Source organism: Peromyscus maniculatus, chromosome 10, assembly GCF_049852395.1.
Source record: "Peromyscus maniculatus bairdii isolate BWxNUB_F1_BW_parent chromosome 10, HU_Pman_BW_mat_3.1, whole genome shotgun sequence".
Taxonomy (NCBI): Eukaryota; Metazoa; Chordata; class Mammalia; order Rodentia; family Cricetidae; genus Peromyscus; species Peromyscus maniculatus.
In genome coordinates, this window is record NC_134861.1 from 92561804 (window position 1) to 92579910 (window position 18107).

General features: G+C 43.1%; 1 protein-coding gene across 3 annotated transcripts in view; it reads left to right on the forward strand.

Moving 5' to 3' along the window:
* Positions 1-18107, forward strand: part of Enoph1 (enolase-phosphatase 1) — a 41280-nt gene that overhangs the window by 16631 nt on the left and 6542 nt on the right. For all 3 annotated transcript variants that reach the window (XM_076546714.1, XM_006975378.4, XM_076546713.1), the window contains exons 2-5: positions 4228-4329; positions 5531-5733; positions 7932-8064; positions 11667-11790. In XM_076546714.1, coding sequence (XP_076402829.1) covers positions 5573-5733; positions 7932-8064; positions 11667-11790 — 418 coding nt within the window. In that variant the 5' untranslated portion in view covers positions 4228-4329; positions 5531-5572. The remainder of the gene's footprint in view (positions 1-4227; positions 4330-5530; positions 5734-7931; positions 8065-11666; positions 11791-18107) is intronic.

The window sequence follows — 18107 nt, forward strand, 5'->3', positions numbered from 1 at the left end:
CTGGGATGTACCTTATCACACTGTTCTGTGTGCCTCTGAGTCTTACTGGGACGCCTTGTGAGAACGTCCAAGTGACTGACTTCTTTGCATTGTTGGAGTAGGTAAAGTGTGGATAATGGATTGTGAGGGAGGTAATGAAAAGGTCAGAAGAACTTGGTTATTTTCATTTGGGAGTTGTACTTAGATTTTGGGTTTTATATATATTTTTAAGTTCTCAGACTTGGGCGTTCTCGATAGTGGAGTCTTTCCTACTATGTACAAGGCCCTGGACTCATCCCTCAGCACTACACACACCTGCCTGGATTTCTTTTGTTTTGTTTCGAGACAGGGTTTCTCTTTGTAGCTTTGGAGCCTGTCCTGGAACTCACTCTGTAGACAGGGCTGGCCTCGAACTTACGGAGATCCGCCTGCCTCTGCCTCCCAAGTGCTGGGATTAAAGGCGTATGCTACCATGGCCTGGCCTAGATTTCTAATTATATACCCAAACCTTTGTTTTGGTCTTAGGGAAAACTATGTACACCAAGAAGATAGTTTTGTTCATATTGATCTAACTATTAGCTATCATAACCTTATTCCATGGCTGTTACTAGTAACTTCAGGTTTCTGCACACTACCCATGTGTATTTGTGTGTGTGCATGATGGTGAGTGTGTGTGTGTGCGTGCACACACATCTATCAGTGCAGTGGTTCAAAAGCTATGGAGGAGGCCAAGTGAGGAGAGCAGGCAGTGTTACCCGCAGCACGCTGGGTGGAGGCTGGTCCTGGAGGTGGGGATCAGAAGAGGTGTGAGTTTGTGTTTCCACACATGATGGCAGCATGTGCTGGTGCTGTGTAACTTGCCATACCTCTTCTAGTTACATAACTAATAGGAAGAGGATTGTATATTTTTCAGGGCCTTCTGACTATTCTGGTGTGGTGTGGAGATATTTGAAAACCTGTAATTTTTACAGTGAGTAGATAAGGTCACCTTGCCTGAGAACCTTTTCTGATCACGGTGTATTTGTGTGGAAATTACTCTGGATTGATCTGTTTAACTTCTAGTCCTACTTATGTATTTATCATATTGGAATTAACACTGAGCAGTAGAGAACTTTTCATTATTAATTATTATATTTTTGGTTGTGAGCCAGTCTTTTAATAGCTGAGCCATCTCTCCAGCCTATTAATTATTACTGTTATTATTTACTTTGTTTTGTTTTGAGACAAGATCTCACTGTGTAGCTTTGGCTGGCTTAGAACTCATAGAAGTCCATGCTCCACCACACCCTGCTAAGGACTTTTCATTTTAAATAAGAACAGTAAACCTCAGTACTTTGTTAACTTGAATATCAGCATGAAAAATGCTTGTTTGGGGAAACGTGTTAGCAGAGTACATTTTTAAGCAATATTTTATCTATTAATATACATAGACAATTTTAGTCACTTCCACCCTGACCCGGTCCAGCAGGCCGTTGTTCAGTGACGGAGTCCTGATGGAGAGGTGCCAGGGGATGAGAAGACAGGGACAGGGGGTAAATGCTGGGCTCTGGTGGTCTTGCACAAGCTTTGTTTTATGCCAAGCAAGTTTATTAAGAAGTACAGCACCATATATATCCTGTTTGCAAGAGAAAAATGGCCAAGGTCAGCAGAGAGCCAAATCAGACAGTGTTGGCAAAGAGCGCATAGGATATCTCAGACTCAGCTGCCTTAGGCTGATAACAACAGCCCAGGGGAAGAGGGGGTCCCCAGAAGCCACACTCCTGTCTCCTAGACAAGGACACTGAACCAAGCTTCCCATTGTCCTTTCATTAGGGCCTCTGAAAAAAGTCTTGGATTGGTCTGGCTCCCCACCACCGGCCAGTTCTTTTCTTGAACTATCCTGGACTCTATAGTCTCCCAACATTTGTCTTCTCTCTCTCCTCTTTAGAAAATAATACCTCATTGGGTCCACTTAGTGCTGCCTATGTGCTCATGGTAATGGGTGTGGCCAGCCTAGCTAGCCTTGTCTACTTGACATAGCCTAGAGCCATCAGAGAGGAAAGCCCGGCTTGAGTAAATGTGTAGATCAGATTGGCCCGAGGGGACTGACCGGCTTGACTACTCATTGACGGGGTGTGCCCAGCTCACTGTGGACAGCACCATCCCTGGCCGCGACCCTGGACTGTGTAAGAAAGCCAGCAAACAGCCTGCAGAACAGCCTTCTCCAGGGATTTTGCTTCATGCTCCTGCTTGAGTTCCTGCCCTCAGGTTCCTGTTCTGTGATGAAACGCCATGGCCAAAAGCAAGGTGGGGAGGAAAGGGTTGATTTGGCTTCAGAAGGAAGTCAGAACAGGACTCAAGCAGGGCAGGAACCTGGAGGCAGGAGCTGATGTAGAGGCCATGGAGGAGTGCTGCTCACTGGCTTGCTCCACCTGCTTTCTTATAGAACCCAGGACCACCACCAGAGATGGCAACGCCCACAATTGGCTGGGACCTCCTTTGTAAATCACTAGGAAAACGCCCTACAGGCTTGCCTGCAGCCGAAACCTTATGGAGGCATTTCCTCAATTGAGCTTTCCTCCTCTTTGATGACTCTAGCTTGTGTCAAGTTGACATAAAACTAGCCAGCACTATAGTGGACTGTGACCTGGAAGTATAAGCCAAATAAATCCTTCTTCCTCCCTTAAGTTGGTCTTGGTCAGAATGTTTTATCGCAGCAACAGAAATTGGAACGGAGCAACCTGCCAGTGGCCATATCCCCAAGGAAAAATGAGCTCCCTGCCCCCTGGCAGCCAGCAGCCCATAGGTCCATTGTTAGGTGTGGATTCTGGCACACCCTTCCCCCATCGATGCTGGAACTTGGACTGGCTTGATCTTGTACAGACCACTGCAGGCCGTGCAGAGGACAGCAGTGCCAGTCCCTTCCCGTCCCCCGGCTCTGACACTCTTCCTGCCTGCTCTTTCCTGAGATGTTCCCTGTGTCGTGGGAAAGGTGGGGTTGATTTAGATGTGACATTTAAAGCTGAATAAAAGGAAAGCATTTTTGTACATCCCTCGAACATCTGTTATTGAAGATATCTGGATTCTTTAATTTTTGTTTATTATCTGTGTATGAGTGTTTTACCTGAATGTGTGTGTACAGTGTGCATGCAGTGCCCCCAAAGAGGGGGTGTATCCCCTGTACTTGGAGTTAGGTGGTCGTGAACCATCATGTGAGAGCTAGGACTGGAACCTGGGTCCTCTCCAAGAGCAGCCAGAGCTCTCAATCTCTTCAGCCCTGATGTCTGGGTCCTTATATCTGTATTTGGTCTTTGTGGTACCTCCATGGCCTGTGGAAAACCCCACTGCATACTCTAACTAAAAGGAAGGAAGGAAAGAAGGAGGTGACCTCTTAAAATTGATCAGAAACTTGTCTGAAGGTGACTGGCAACCATTGCTAAATTAGACACTCTGCTAACTTACCTATCAAAGTTTATCATCATTGACAATGTCAACATCTTAGTGTTCTAGGAAAGTACTTGACTTTTCAGGTTCCCCAGAAGGTCTCGGAACACTCCAGGGTTGTGAGTTAATAGTTTTAGAACCTCTGATTGGTTCTGTTACCATTTTCCCCAAGCTTTCCCTTCAGTTTCTTGGCTGGGTATGGTAGTTTATGCCTATAGTACCATTACTCACTAGGCCAAGGCAGGAGGATGAGAGTTCTAGGCTAGCCTGGACTACATAGCAAACTTAAGCAGTGAAATATAACAAAACAACCCTCCTCCCCCAAAAAACCATTTCCAGGGCATCTGACATGCTCTGTGGGCATACGTACAAAGGTAAACCCCCATACGCATAAAATAAAAATAAATAATAACAAAACAAAAGCAAAGTGAGCAAACAGAAAGACTCCGTGGTCTGACAGTGTAGTCTGAGAGTTAGCAGATTTGTGGAAATGGCTGGGGAGCTGGTTTTAGGCTTTGTGGGCTAAATGGTCTCAACTCTGCCACTGTGGCCCCAAAATAGCCAGAGAATTTGTAAGTAAATGATTGTGGCTGAATTTCAACAAAACTTCATAAATAGAAGCAGGACCAGCTCGCCAGTTCCTGGTCTAGTGTACCTGTTTCACAGTCTCCTGTGTGTCCCACTAGGAGACCACAGCAGCAGTTTCCATTGAGATTTCCATTGCTGAATTTGTTAGTTAAGGTGAGATCATGAAACACAGATCATGTGGTGCAATTTAAAAAATAATACTCCTTTTTTTCTTCATTTTGCCTTTTTTCCCCCCAGGACACTTTATTTCCTTACATCAAAGAAAATGTCAAGGAGTACCTGCAGACACACTGGGACGAGGAAGAATGTCAGGAGGATGTCAGCCTGCTGAGGAAACAGGTCAGGACTCGCCTTCCACATTCCCAGAGTCTCAGAGTGGAGGATGCCTGGAGACTCAGGACATGCTGTGAGCGCACAGGCAGTCAGCACCCCGGATCCCAGGGATGGGAGCTGCAGTGACTTACCTGCCCAGCAGTTCACTGTGAGCGCACAGGCAGTCAGCGCCCCGGATCCCGGGGATAGGAGTGCAGGGACTTACCTGCCTAGCAGTTCATAGCATGTAGTAAAACAAGCAAGTCAAGACACTTTGTTGTCTGCAGAATTGCTTCTTTCAGCAACTATTTAAATTGTGTGAAAGCCTTGAGTATTTGAAAAATGAAGCCTTTCTGGTGGAATACACGAGGTTTTGTGCAGTCCCATCACATTTCATAAATGTCACAAAGTGCTAGCCCCTTGTCATTTTCTACTGTCCTACCTCATGGCATGAAGCTACCCCCTTACAGTGCTCCTGGGTCCTCGCATCCTGCGTCCTCCAGACTTCTCAGCCAGTTTACCTTGGCCCAGCTGCACGCTGCTCTCTGCCGCCCTCTATCCGGTCCGTGGACTTTCTTCTCATGGTGTGCTGAATTCAGTGGCAAAGACCTTGCATGTAGTGCAGCCCTGACCAGCAGTTTTCCTACACCGGATTGTAGAATGCTGTCCACGGGTCTTTTAGTTATGGTGATAAGTTAGGATTCGAAATAATTGTAACATCTATTGAATCATGCAGTATTTGGGTTTGCTGAGTTTTCTGGATAACTTGAGGTTATTCTGAAATACTCAATTTTTTTTATTGTCTCAACAAAGGTTCCATACATACATATTTTATGTTCAGATAATGCGTCGCATTGTTACAAAGTCCTTGTATATGAATTTATTTTAGGGGTGTGTGTGTAGGGGTGTGTGGGTATTTGTGTGTACACTTGTGGAAGTCAGAGCACAGCTTGAGAGAGTTCTTTCCTCTCCTTTTGATCATGTGGGTCCCAGAGATTGAACTCAGGTCTTCAGGCTTAGTGGCAAGTGCTTTTTACCTAGTGATCCATTTTTGCTAGATCATTTCTTTAAGAATAATATTTAGCAGTTCTCAGGATAATTGATAGTTAAGAAATTGTATCTTTTTTTAAATACATGAATGCATGGGTGTATGTGTGTGTGCAAGCATATGTGTATAGTGCTCTTTAGATGTACACATAAATAAACTTGATTTGTTTCTGATTTAAAGGCTGAAGAAGATGCACACCTAGATGGGGTTGTTCCAATCCCTATGGCGTCTGGAGACGCAGTGGATGATCTGCAGCAGATGATCCAGGCCGTGGTAGATAATGTGTACTGGCAGATGTCTCATGACAGAAAGACCACAGCGCTCAAACAACTGCAGGGCCACATGTGGAAGGCGGCATTCACAGCTGGCCGCATGAAGGCAGAGTATGTGCTCTAATGATACAACATTTCATAGGCCCCAGTCCACATACACCCCTCACTGTTCCCCTTTCTGCCTTCTGAGTTGCACAATTAGTAAAAAATAAAGTTGCTAGCACACGCCTTTAATCCTGGCACTTAGGAGGCAGGCAGATCTCTGAGTTCTAGGCAAACCAAGCGTACACAGAGACCCTATCGCAGAAAAAAAAAAAAAAAAAAAAAAAAAAAAGATAAAATTATTATTGCTTTTATGGTAGCACATATGATTTGTTTTCTTTTTTCCAGAATCATTTTACTCAGCTTAGTCCCCTAGATCTGGGGCTCTGTGGGTGGGTGAAAGACTTTTAGTTCTATTTTAGAACAGCTTCCTGAAGTGGCAGCTTCAGCCTGGTGTGGTGTACATCTGTGGTATCAGCACTTGGGAGCTGGACTTCCTGAGCCTTCTGTGAGCCAGCCAGGTCAGTTAACCTGCAGCACACCAGTGGCATTCACACGGTGAGGGCACCGTGGGTCTGCTGCTCCCAGCCGGCTCCTGGCTGATGAGAGAAGTGAGAGAGCTCAGCGGTTAGCAGTCCTGGGGCACCCAGTGCCACTTCTGACCGCCACGGTCACTAGGCACGTACGTACATTATGCATGCGAAACACTCAAACACATAGTAAAATCAGAGAAAGAGCGAAGTAAGAAGGCCGTGAAGTCATGTGACTTTGAGGTCACTCGCCGGCACTGTTACTTCTGCTTTTTGAGTCTCAGTTACGGGATTTCTGCCAGCCCTCCTGCTGAGTATTGTACTGCTGAGGTTGAAAACCAAAGCATAAGTCTCAGGCCGGTGAGATGGCTCAGTGAGCAAAGGCGAGTGCAGCCGAGGCTGACAGCCTGAGTTCAGTCCCCGGGATCTACATTGTGGAAGGAGATTAACAACTTTTGCAAATTGACCTCTGACCTTGATATGTGTGCTATGATGTGCAGGTGTGTGCACTTGCACGTACATGCAGGCACACACACACTCACACACACACACACACACACACACACACTGTAAAGAAATTAAAGATAGGGTCTCATCATGTATATATATATCTCCTAGCTGGCCTGGACTGGCAGTGTCGCCCAGCGTGGCTTCAAGCTGGCATTCTCCTGCATCAGCCTTCTCAGTGCTGGAATGTAGATGTGTGCTTCCACACCCAGCTGACCTCGGAGATTCTTTTCATTTTTTAAAGGATTTTAGTCAGTTGCCTTATGTAAATCCTCAGATTCAAGACCATTTCCAGCTGCCTGTGTTTCTTTTTTTTTTGGTTTTTCGAGGCAGGGTTTCTCTATGTAGCTTTGTGCCTTTCCTGGAACTCACTTGGTAGCCCAGGCTGGCCTGGAACTCACAGAGATCCACCTGCCTCTGCCTCCCAAGTGCTGGGATTAAAGGCGTGTGCCACCACTGCCCGGCCCTGTGTTTCTTATGTATTTCTTGTACTTTGTTTTGTTAAATGAGATGTTTATGTCTGCTTCAAGGATCTGCCCTTCAAAGGAAGCATTGCAATTTCAGGGTATGTTCTTATGTATATGCAAGAAATATTCTTACATGCAAGAAAAACACTAAAATAAATCTTTGCAAAATTGAGAGGAAGGCATTTTCATGGCTTCTCAAAGCACAGTGAAGGTAAATTAGTCTTTTCTTATAAACAAATTGCATCCATTAAGTAACATATTGTTTATGTTATTTTGGCTCCTTGAGAATTAAAACATAGTCACTTTCTTAGATTTATTTATTTATTTGTGTAAGTTTTTTGTCTTCATGTATGTAAGTACACCACATACATGCTTGGTGCCCGTGGAGGTCAGAAGAGGGCATTGGATTCCCTGGAACTGGAGTTATCCGCAGTTGTGAGCCGCCATGTGGGTGCTGGGAACGGAACTAGGGTCCTCTGCAAGAAGACTAAGTGCTTTTAACTGAGCCGTCTCTCTACCCACTGGTTACTTCCTTACTTCATCTCTTCATGCTTTTTATTGTCAAATACTCTTCTCTCCACCAAACTTGTTGCTTCTGCTCTGTGATCCTGGAACTCCAATGGCTGTTCATTAGAAACGCAGGGATTTCCTGTTTCATGGAGTTGCTTCTCAGGTTACCATTCGAGCCGGGGCAAAGAGATACGGCACCTATGTACTGTCTGATGGTGAGTTTCTGCTTTGTAACTTGCTGATTTTCCTCCAGGTTCTTCTCAGATGTGGTTCCAGCGGTCAAAAGGTGGAGAGAGGCTGGAATGAAGGTGTACATCTACTCTTCAGGGAGCGTAGAGGCCCAGAAGCTGCTCTTTGGGCATTCCACAGAAGGAGATATTCTTGAGGTAGGTTACTTTACTTGGTGTCCTACTTTGTTTGCTATTGCTGTGATCAATACTATGACCAAAGCAACCGGAGTTGTGGGGGGAGCATTTCTTTGGCTTCCACATCCATATCAAGTCATCTGGGGGAGTTAAGGGAGGAACTTGAGCGGGCAGCTGGAGACAGGCACTGATGTGGAGACCACAAAGGAGGGCTGCTTTTTCATGCAGCCCAGGGCCACCTGCCCAAGGGTGGCACCACCTGCGTTAGTCATTAACCAAGACAGCTCTCCACAGATATGCCCAGAGGCTAGCCTGATGGAGACAGTCCCTTAATTGAGGGTTTTTCTTCAAAGATGACTCTAGTTTGTGTCAAGTGGACAAAAACTAACCAGCACACTGGGATTACTTTGTTTTGATTCTATCAAAGCATGAAATATTGAATAGTAAAAAAATCTACTAAATAAGCTAAATTGACAGCTAGACAATTGTACTTACTGTCGTAAAAAGATGTGGAAAAACCGAGGGTGCATTATAGAGGGATGAATGACCTTGGCCAGCAGGTCATTCTTCAGTAACAGGTTCCTTAGAGAGAGGTGACCGGAGGATGAGAAGATGGAGAAGCCAGAAAAGTTTGGGGTCAGGAGGTCCTGCACAAGAGGATGGCTCCCACAGGCAAGTTCATTAAGAATGCCGCATCTTACTTACAGCTTGCAAGGGGGAGAATGGGACAAAGCCAGCAGGAAGTTAGTCAGGCACATTGCCCAGGGGACACAGGCTATCTTGGATGGGCCAGAGCACATCGGCCTTGGGACTGATGACTCCAGTCTCTCAGGAAAGCCAAGTTCCCAGGATCAGAAACCATAACTACTTTGAGGCCCTGTTCTGAGCCCCGGATTGGACCTTGTCAAGTCTGCGCGTGGGCAAAGACAGAGCTTGGTTCCTTTCGTGCTATCTCAGGGCCTCTGAGAGTGCCTGGCTCTGACTGGCTCTCAGCAGGAGAAATATTTTGTGTAGTACCAGCTTTTGAATTGGAAGTCTCTTACATTTTTCTTGTGTATAAGGATCACCAGAAATCTTTGTGTAAAATGGGTTCTGGGCCGGGACAACAGCTCAGTTGGTAAAGTGCTTGCCCTGCAGGCCTGGGGACCCGGGTTTGATTCCCAGCACCATGCAGAAGCCAAGCGTCACGGCACGGGCTTCTCATGCCAGCATTGGGGGTGCAGAGACAGGAGGATCATTTGGGCTTGCTTCCTCCAGGGTCAGGGAGAGACCAGGTCTCAAAAAATAGGGAAAGCTTGGTGAGTTGGGTCCATGAGTAAAGGCACTCACCTCCAGGCTTAGTGAGTTGAGTTTGATCCCTGGCACCCACACAGAAGAAGAAAACCAACTTCCCCAAGCTGTCCTCTGTAGCAGGCCTACGCACAAACACAGCAGACAAAAAATTAATAATAATGTTAAAAACGTAAGTGGAGAGTGGTGGAGGAGGAGCTCTCTAGCTGTTCCTCAGACACAACCACACATGCACCTGCACACACAAACTCAGAAAACGTAGATTTCAAGCCATGCTCCCGCCATGGTGATAATGGACTGAACCTCTGAAACATTAATTAAGCCACCACCTCAATGAACTGTTTTCCTTTATAAGAGTTGCCATGGAGCCAGGCGGGGGTGGCACATGCCTAATCCCAGCACCCAGGAGTAGTCAGAGCCAGGCGGATCTCTGTGAGTTCGAGGCCAGCCTGGGCTACTGAGCGAGATCCGGGACAAGCACCAAAACTACACTGAGAAACCCTGTCTTGAAAAAAGAAAAAAAGAGGAGGAGGAGGAGAAAAAAAGAGTTGCCATGGTCATGGTGCCTCTTCCCAGCAACAGAAACACCAACTCAGACAATCAGCAAATCAGAAGAAACTCTTCCCCTCCCCGGAAGGACTGACTAAACAGAGTTAGTTTGGCTAACTAACTTTAACTTTCTGGAGGCCAGTTGCTGTACCCCCATCTCTAAAATTAGTATTTTCTGGGTCCATATTGGGTGTGTAGGGTACATTTTGGTTTTGGATAGTGCCATATTCTAGTTTTAGTATATATTCTTTTTGTCTTTTATATCAGATACCGAACCAGTAATGGGATCTTTTAATCAGTGATGGCTATTTTCTAAGTACAGACAGACTCTACTCAGTGAGATAGACAGTAAGGTCAACATACCTATGGCATGATAATTACCTTCTGATTTCAGGAGTAAAAGTCGCATTCTCCGATTACAGGGGCGGCAAATAGAGAAAAGAAGTGTGCAGAATCGGTCTCAACTTTTTTAATAGTTAGAAAACCAACCAACCAACCAACCCTGGGCCTGTGGACGGCTCAGCAGGTAGACGTGCTTTCCAGGAAACCCGAGGGCCTGAGTTCAGTGCCTGGGACCATTTAAAAAGTCAGACTGGGAGCAGCACTGTCGTCCCAGCGCTGTTACAGTGACTAGGAGGGGGGGACGGGGACCACCCAGAAGCTAGCCTAGGCTGCCTGCCGTAGCAGAAACCACCTCAAACCTTAATATTGCCTTTCTGTCTTTGATGGTCAAACTTGTTTTTAGTTGGCGAAAGACATCCAGACAGTCAAAGCTGAACCTGCTAAATACGGACTTACTTTAATTACTACTGGGTAAATTAGCAAGCATTTGATCCCAGTTAGGTCCAAGCCCTCAAGGGTAGTGTTCCAAGATGTGTTAATTAGAAACGAAGCTGGGTGTGCCTGTGCTTACTTGTATCCTAGCTTGGGAGACGGAGACACAAGGGTCAGGAGTTCAGGTCCAAGGCCAGCCGCAGCTCTAGTCATCCTGTCTCGGAAGAAAAGTGCAACCTTCTTGAAAGCAGAGTAATAACCTATTAATAAAGGTTCTGGTTACAGATATCTTTTCACGCTTTGTGTTTTGAGGCAGGGTCTGGGTGTGCAGCCCTGGCTGGCCTGAATTGTGCTGTGTGAATCTGGCTGACCTTGGTAGTGAATCTCCTGCTTGCCTAGAATTGCTGTGATGAGAGGCATGTGCCAGTACACTCGGCTAGACATCTTTTCATTCTAGGATCAGAAGGCTAATGGTCACAATCTTCTTGTTGTTTTTGTTTGTTTGTTTTGTTTTGTTTTTCTTTTTTTGAGACAAGGTTTCTCTGTGTAACTTCCTTGGCTGTCTTGGAACTCACTCTGTAGTCCAGGCTGGCTTCACACTCACAGAGATCCGCCTGCCTCTGCCTCTGAGTGCTGGGATTAAAGGCATGTGCCACTGCCACCTGGACACAGCCTTCTTTTTCATCTGGAGCAAAACCCAGTCTAAGTAGTTTGAATGTAAACAGTGTGGTAGGGCATGCGTATTTGAAGTGATTTGGGGCACAAAACAATGCTAATGGCAACCAGATAAAACATAGGTTGAATTAGTAGATTTCTTCCAAGTATTTATTACCATAAAGTCTTTGTTCTTTTATAGCTTCCATAAAGTTCTCCATTAGCTACGTTTTCAGCAAACATTTATGGAATAAAGTCACTGTGACTGGCATGCATTTCAGGGGAAGGCCTGCAGTGAACGGGTGTGATATGTTGCATGTGTATTTGTACTGAATAGTCCTCATTCTCTTGTTCAGCTTATTGACGGCCACTTTGATACGAAGATTGGACACAAAGTGGAGAGCGAGAGTTACCGCAAGATTGCAGATAGCATTGGGTGCTTGACCAACAACATCTTGTTCCTCACAGATGTCACTTTAGGTAAGAAGCTGGCTTTTTGTTGTCTTTGTGATGCAGTACCCAGAGGGAGCAGCTTTAAGCGGTTTGGAGAGGTTTGGTTTTGCTCATAGTCCAGTGGATGGAACCATCATGATCACATGTCACCTCTCACACAGTCACAGAGCAGGAAGCACAGGAGACCAAAGCGGGCCTGGACCGTACCCCGTCCTAGCCCACACCTTCCAGGGAGGCCCTCTTTCCCGAAGGTTCCACAACCTCCCCAAGCTTAGCAACACCTGATGGAGACCAGTGATGGGATGCCTGAGCTGTGGGGGACCGCTCAGAGTCACATTCGGGTAGTTCTCATATGTGTAGTATCTTGTTGGATGTCTGAATCATCCCTCATGGAAGGGTTCCGGGCTAGGGAGCTTGCTCAGTGGGAAGCACCCTTGCTGTGCAGTCCTGAGAACCTGAGTTCCGGTCCCCAGGACCCACATAACCAAGTATGGCTGCATCTACCTGAAATCATAGCTGTAGTGAAGAGAGGTGTGCTCTGGGAGCTTTCTGTCCTAACCCAAGTGAGTTCTAGTTCAGTGAGAGACTCTTTCAAGACAGTAAGGCGTGTAATACACACAAGCACACACAGATACCATATCCCCTCTGCACATGCATGTACACACACACACACACACAGACACACACACACACACAAAAAAAAAAAAAAAAAAAAGAATGGGAGAGCAGCCCTCCTACCCCCCAAAAAAGACATGACAGTAGAAAAGGGGCCTAGCTATAAGAGGAAGGGGATGGGGGACAAGAGAGGACAGTGGGTGAATGTGATAAAAATGGTTATATGCATGTCACAGTGGTCCCTGCTACCATGTGTAATTAATACATATTAATAGAAACAAAAGTACATTTTCACTCCTCGGTAGCTTGGCTGAAGTTTGTAATCTGGGCAGATAGTACCATTCATAGGGCCTTGTCGCCCTGAGGTTTGGTGCGAGCCGGGCTCTCTTGCACGTCTAGGCTGGGGCTGGACTTCTATAAACCATCTAGGTCCTTCCTATAAACCGCCTAGGTCCTTCCACTTCCTGGCAAGTTCTCCTTTTCCACACCTAAGTGCACTGGGGGAGAAACAGTGCTTGGTGTGGGCTGTGCATATTTGTAATCCTGGTTCTTGGGAGAAGGAGACAGGGAGATCCTTGGGTGTCCTCCCCAGCCAGCCTAGCTTGTAGATGTAACCAATCGTATTATTAAAATAAGAAACACAGAGCCAAGGTAAAAGAGAAAAGCCGAGAGGTCAGAGCTCAGAGATAAAATCTTACCTCCTGCAGTGCTCCTAGCTTCCCCGAGAGAGGGAGGTACTTCCTGTGTCCCTGTTTAAATAATCTTTCTGTTCTGCCTTCTCATTGGTTGTAAACCCAACCACATGACTGCCTCATCACTGCCTGTAAGCACCGCCCTCCAGGTCTTAAAGGCGTATGTCTCCAATACTGGCTGTATCCCTGAACACACAGAAATCTACCTAGCTCTTCTAACCACCATGCTCTTACTATGGCTCTAATAGCTCTGACCCCAGGGCAACTTTATTTATTAACATAAAATTAAAATAACATTTCAATACAAATAAAATATCACCACATTTCCCCTTTTCTATTTTAATAAAAAGAAAAAAGGCAAAAGGTTATAACTAACAAAAGAAAAACTATATACAAAAGTACAATAACTATATACAATATATACAAGTAACAAATACCTAAACGATGTCTAGTCCATTTGTATTTGACAAATCAGAGAAAATAATTCCCTTATCTATCCTATTTTAGTAAGTCCAAAATGTATCTAATTCACTTTCTATCCTAATTAATCTTCAACTATAACTAACTAATCTTCAACTCCCTCAGAGACCCAAGAAGGAAATAATATTAGCTAACAAAAATAAAAACAGGAAGTGCACAAAAGCAACTTCCAAAAATTTTGTGAGTCGACAGAAACAGCCAGCTGCCTGGACAGTCACCTGAGGTTTCTCTGCAGTGTTGGGGCATCATCTTCAGCCTATAGGCTTAGCATATCTGACAGACTCATTTGTGAAGTAGGTTGTACACAAGGTCAACAGTTCAACCTCACACTGGGTGAGAGCAGTCCATGTACCAGAAACACCTGAATTCCACTAGTGTCATGTCATGATTCAGGATTTTAAATTCTGGAAATTGTTGATGGTTTTTGAATTCAGCTGTCCATTCTTCTTGGCTGTGTATATATGGCTTCATCTAAGCATGCCCTTCTCCACATCCCTCTATTAAATGCCAGTCTACTATTGAGAGGCGTGAGCTTTCAGTTGCTGTTCCATTGCACAACAGAAGCCATCGGCCCACTGCCTGTTCAGCTGCCTTCGAAGAAAAGGGCACTGTACCTTTTCCAGATTGTGAAGGCCACTTCAGGGATGGGGCCATATTGTCCTGGCCTCAGAAGATGCCTTCTGATAAAGCCATAACCATACTTGTTTTGGCAGGAATCGGTAGTCCTTTGTTTCGTGTTCTGTCTGTCCATTTTGTCCTGTTGATTTGAGGATACTTTGTTGTCCAGTGGCTAACTTTTGCCACAATGAAAATTAACTCCATATGCAGTTTCTTCAATGCCCATATTTTCTCTGAAGTAGATTGGTACTGCCAGGAGCTGACATGTCTCAAAAAAGAAAAATTTCTAAGTTATTAAAATATTTTAAATGCCATATTCGTTAGATCTCTGAAGGGTTTGAAGATGACCTGTCTAAAATATATCTGCTCAATTTTTAAAACATATCTAATATGACTACAATTTCTATTGTAATGTCTAACTACTAACTTTCATTTCCTTATATCCTAATAGTTGGTAATAATGTAAAGTATTTAAAACTAGTAACTATCTTTTTCTTTTCTTTTCTTTCTTTCTTTCTTTCTTTTTTTTTTTTTTTAAACAAGAACCTTAAATCTAATCTCCTTTGCTTAGCCTTTTTCCTAACCCTTGACAACAACTTGTAACCAACCCCCGTAAACAATTGAAAATTATCCCAGACCCAAAACCCATTAAAAGAACCAAAAAACCACCCGCCCCACACCACCTCTTTGGGAATGTGGGCGTCATTCTTAAAATTGCTTCCTGCTGGGTATGGGCGAAGTTATCTTTATCCTGAAAGAAAAATTTAAGTTAATTGTCAAATTCTAGGAAAGGTAACTATATCCTTCATTATTATCCAGTCTGTGTATAATGCCAAAGTTCAGGGTTTATCTCAAGTCCTTATTCAAGTAGTCTTTGAGACTGGATCATCTCAGCTAGTCATCTCAAAATTGTTCTGAGCACCTTGTAGTTCAAAGCTGATCTGTAGATGATGTTTGTCAGCTTAGTGATATTATTATTGTCCACGTGGAATTGTTGTTGTTGTTGTTGTTGTGGGGCCCCATCTTCTTTCCGGAGACTTCAGTTGATGTTAGGCCTGGCCATGATTTCCTGCAGAAAACTGATAAGAGACTCGAACACAAAGACATATATATGCAGCTAATTGAAGCCTTTTTTCTAGAATTAGTTAGTACTCTATATGACCATTCATATCTTAACAAAGTTTAAAATGTATATATATATATATATATATATATATCAATCTTGTAAATTTTGATATAAAATTTATACTTTAAGAAAAGTTTAAAGAATCAGAATAGAATCAAAGAGTTGAGATTAGTAATAGAATAGTCCCTTAATTAATTTGGCTTTTGTCCTGTCCCATAGCAGAAAATGGCTCTTTTATTCTGTCATGATACAGGGAGTTTGTATTTTCATTTTAACAACATGCTTGAGTTTAAAGAAGGAGAGAGCCATTCTCCAACTCCAAAGTCAGCTTTAAATTTTAATTGAACTGGGACTATTAGAAAACCAATAGTGTTAAATCTTTAGAGAAAAGCAGAAACAAACATTTAAGAAGACATAAAATTTTTTAGATAATATATACCCATATGCCATATACTCCCATATACTCTGTTTCCGGGGATAGATGATTTGTCCCTTTTCTTCAGTTGTCTCATTTGTCTTGTGTCCTTCAGATTCCTTAACCTTCATTCTCCTAAAAGACAAAAACAAAAACCTTCCCCCAAGACTAATTTTGGGGATGTTCCTTTTTGGCAAGTTATTATCTGATTAAATGAAAAGACATGTGTTATAGGTACAAGTTAGTTTAAATTGGATGTTCATGCTGGTTGATGAACTATCACCTCCTCTAATTAAGAGGTTTCTCTTGTTCAAATCGAACCTTTATCAATTTTGATGGTACCCACAGCTTATCTTCTGCTGTAGAAACAAAAGCAAAACCTCGTCCCCAACGTAATACATACCCTGGCTTCCATTCTGAGGTCAGCACATCCTTAAAGTATATAGGTTGATTTAATTCTGTAGTTTTTTCTATTACCCAATGTCTCTCTGCAGCTGTTGTTCCTTTCTCATTGGCATTCAGAAAATTCAAAGTTAATAGAGCATTATGCAGTCTATTTCTGGGGGTTTTTGTTACTCCTTTCTGTTTATTTAGCATATCCTTTAGAGTTCTGTTTGATCTTTCTATAACTGCTTGACCTGTAGGATTATGTGGTATACCTGTAATATGCTTTATATTGTAATAAGCAAAAAACTGTTTCATTTTAACAGAGACATATGATGGAGCATTGTCAGTTTTGATTTGTGCAGGTATACCCATAATGGCCATAACTTCTAGCAAATGAGTGATTACAGAATCAGCTTTTTCAGAACTCAGAGCAGTTGCCCACTGAAATCCTGAATAAGTATCGATAGTGTGGTGTACATATTTCAGTTTTCCAAATTCTGCAAAGTGAAACACGTCCATCTGCCAGATTTCATTCCTCTGAGTACCCTTTGGGTTACATCCTGCTGGTAATGGTGTTTGATTATAGAAGGAACAAGTAGGACATTTCTTTACTATTTCTTTGGCTTGTTGCCAGGTTATGGGAAAATCCTTTTTTAAACGTTTACTATTGACATGATGTTTTTTATGAAATTCTGAGGCCTCCAGCACATTTCCTATCAATAATTTATCAATCTCATCATTGCCTTGTGCTAGAGGGCCTGGCAGACCAGTATGAGATCGGATGTGAGTTATATATAAAGGATGACTCCTTTTCCTGATTGTATCTTGTAATTGAATAAATAGTGAAGTTAATTCTGAAGCATCAGGGATAAATTCTGCAGTCTCAATATGTAATACCACTCTTTCAGCATACTGAGAGTCAGTTACTATGTTGAGAGGTTCTGAAAAATCCATTAATACCAACAGAATAGCATACAATTCTGATTTTTGCACTGAATTATAAGGACTTTGTACCACTTTACTTAAATTTTCTGATTTGTAACCTGCCTTTCCTTGTTTGTTGGCATCTGTATAAAATGTACGAACTCCAGATATGGGTTTTTGCCGTACAATTCGAGGCAAGATCCAATCAGCTCTCTTTATAAAATCAATTCTGTTGCTTTTGGGATATTTGCTGTTAATTTCTCCCAAAAAATTACTGCAAGCTCTTTGCCAAGGTTCACTTTCTGTCCATAATTTTTCAATGTCCTCCTTAGTTAAAGGTACGACAATTTCTGCTGGGTCTATTCCTGCTAATTGACGAAGCCTCAATTTTCCTTTCCAAATCAAGTCAGAGATTTTTTCCCCATAAGTTTTTAATTTTTTATTTGGTTTATTTGGTAAAAATATCCATTCCAATATAATATCTTCCCTCTGCATTAATATTCCAGTAGGGGAATGCCTAGAGGGTAAAATAACCAAAATGCAATCCAGCTTTGGATCAATACGATCCACGTGCCCTTCATGTACTTTCTTTTCTACCAAGGCCAATTCTTTCTCAGCTTCAGGTGATAATTCTCTTGGACTATTTAAGTCCTTGTCACCTTCTAAGGTTTTGAACAAATTAGTCAGTTCATTATTTTTTACCCCAACAATAGTTCGTAGATGAGAAATATCTCCAAATAATCTTTGAAAGTCATTAAGAGTCTGTAGTCTATCTCTCCTAATTTGCACCTTTTGGGGTCTAATTTTTTGTAGCTCTATTTTATATCCTAAATAATTAATAGAATCTCCTCTTTGTATTTTTTCAGGAGCAATTTGTAATCCCCAGCAAGGCAAAATTTTCTTTACTTCTTCAAACATTCTTTCTAAAGTATCTGCATTTGAGTCAGCTAGTAAAATATCATCCATATAATGATAAATTATAGATTTAGGAAATTTTTTACGTATCACTTCCAATGGCTGTTGTACAAAATATTGGCACAGAGTTGGGCTATTTAACATTCCCTGTGGGAGGACCCTCCATTGAAAT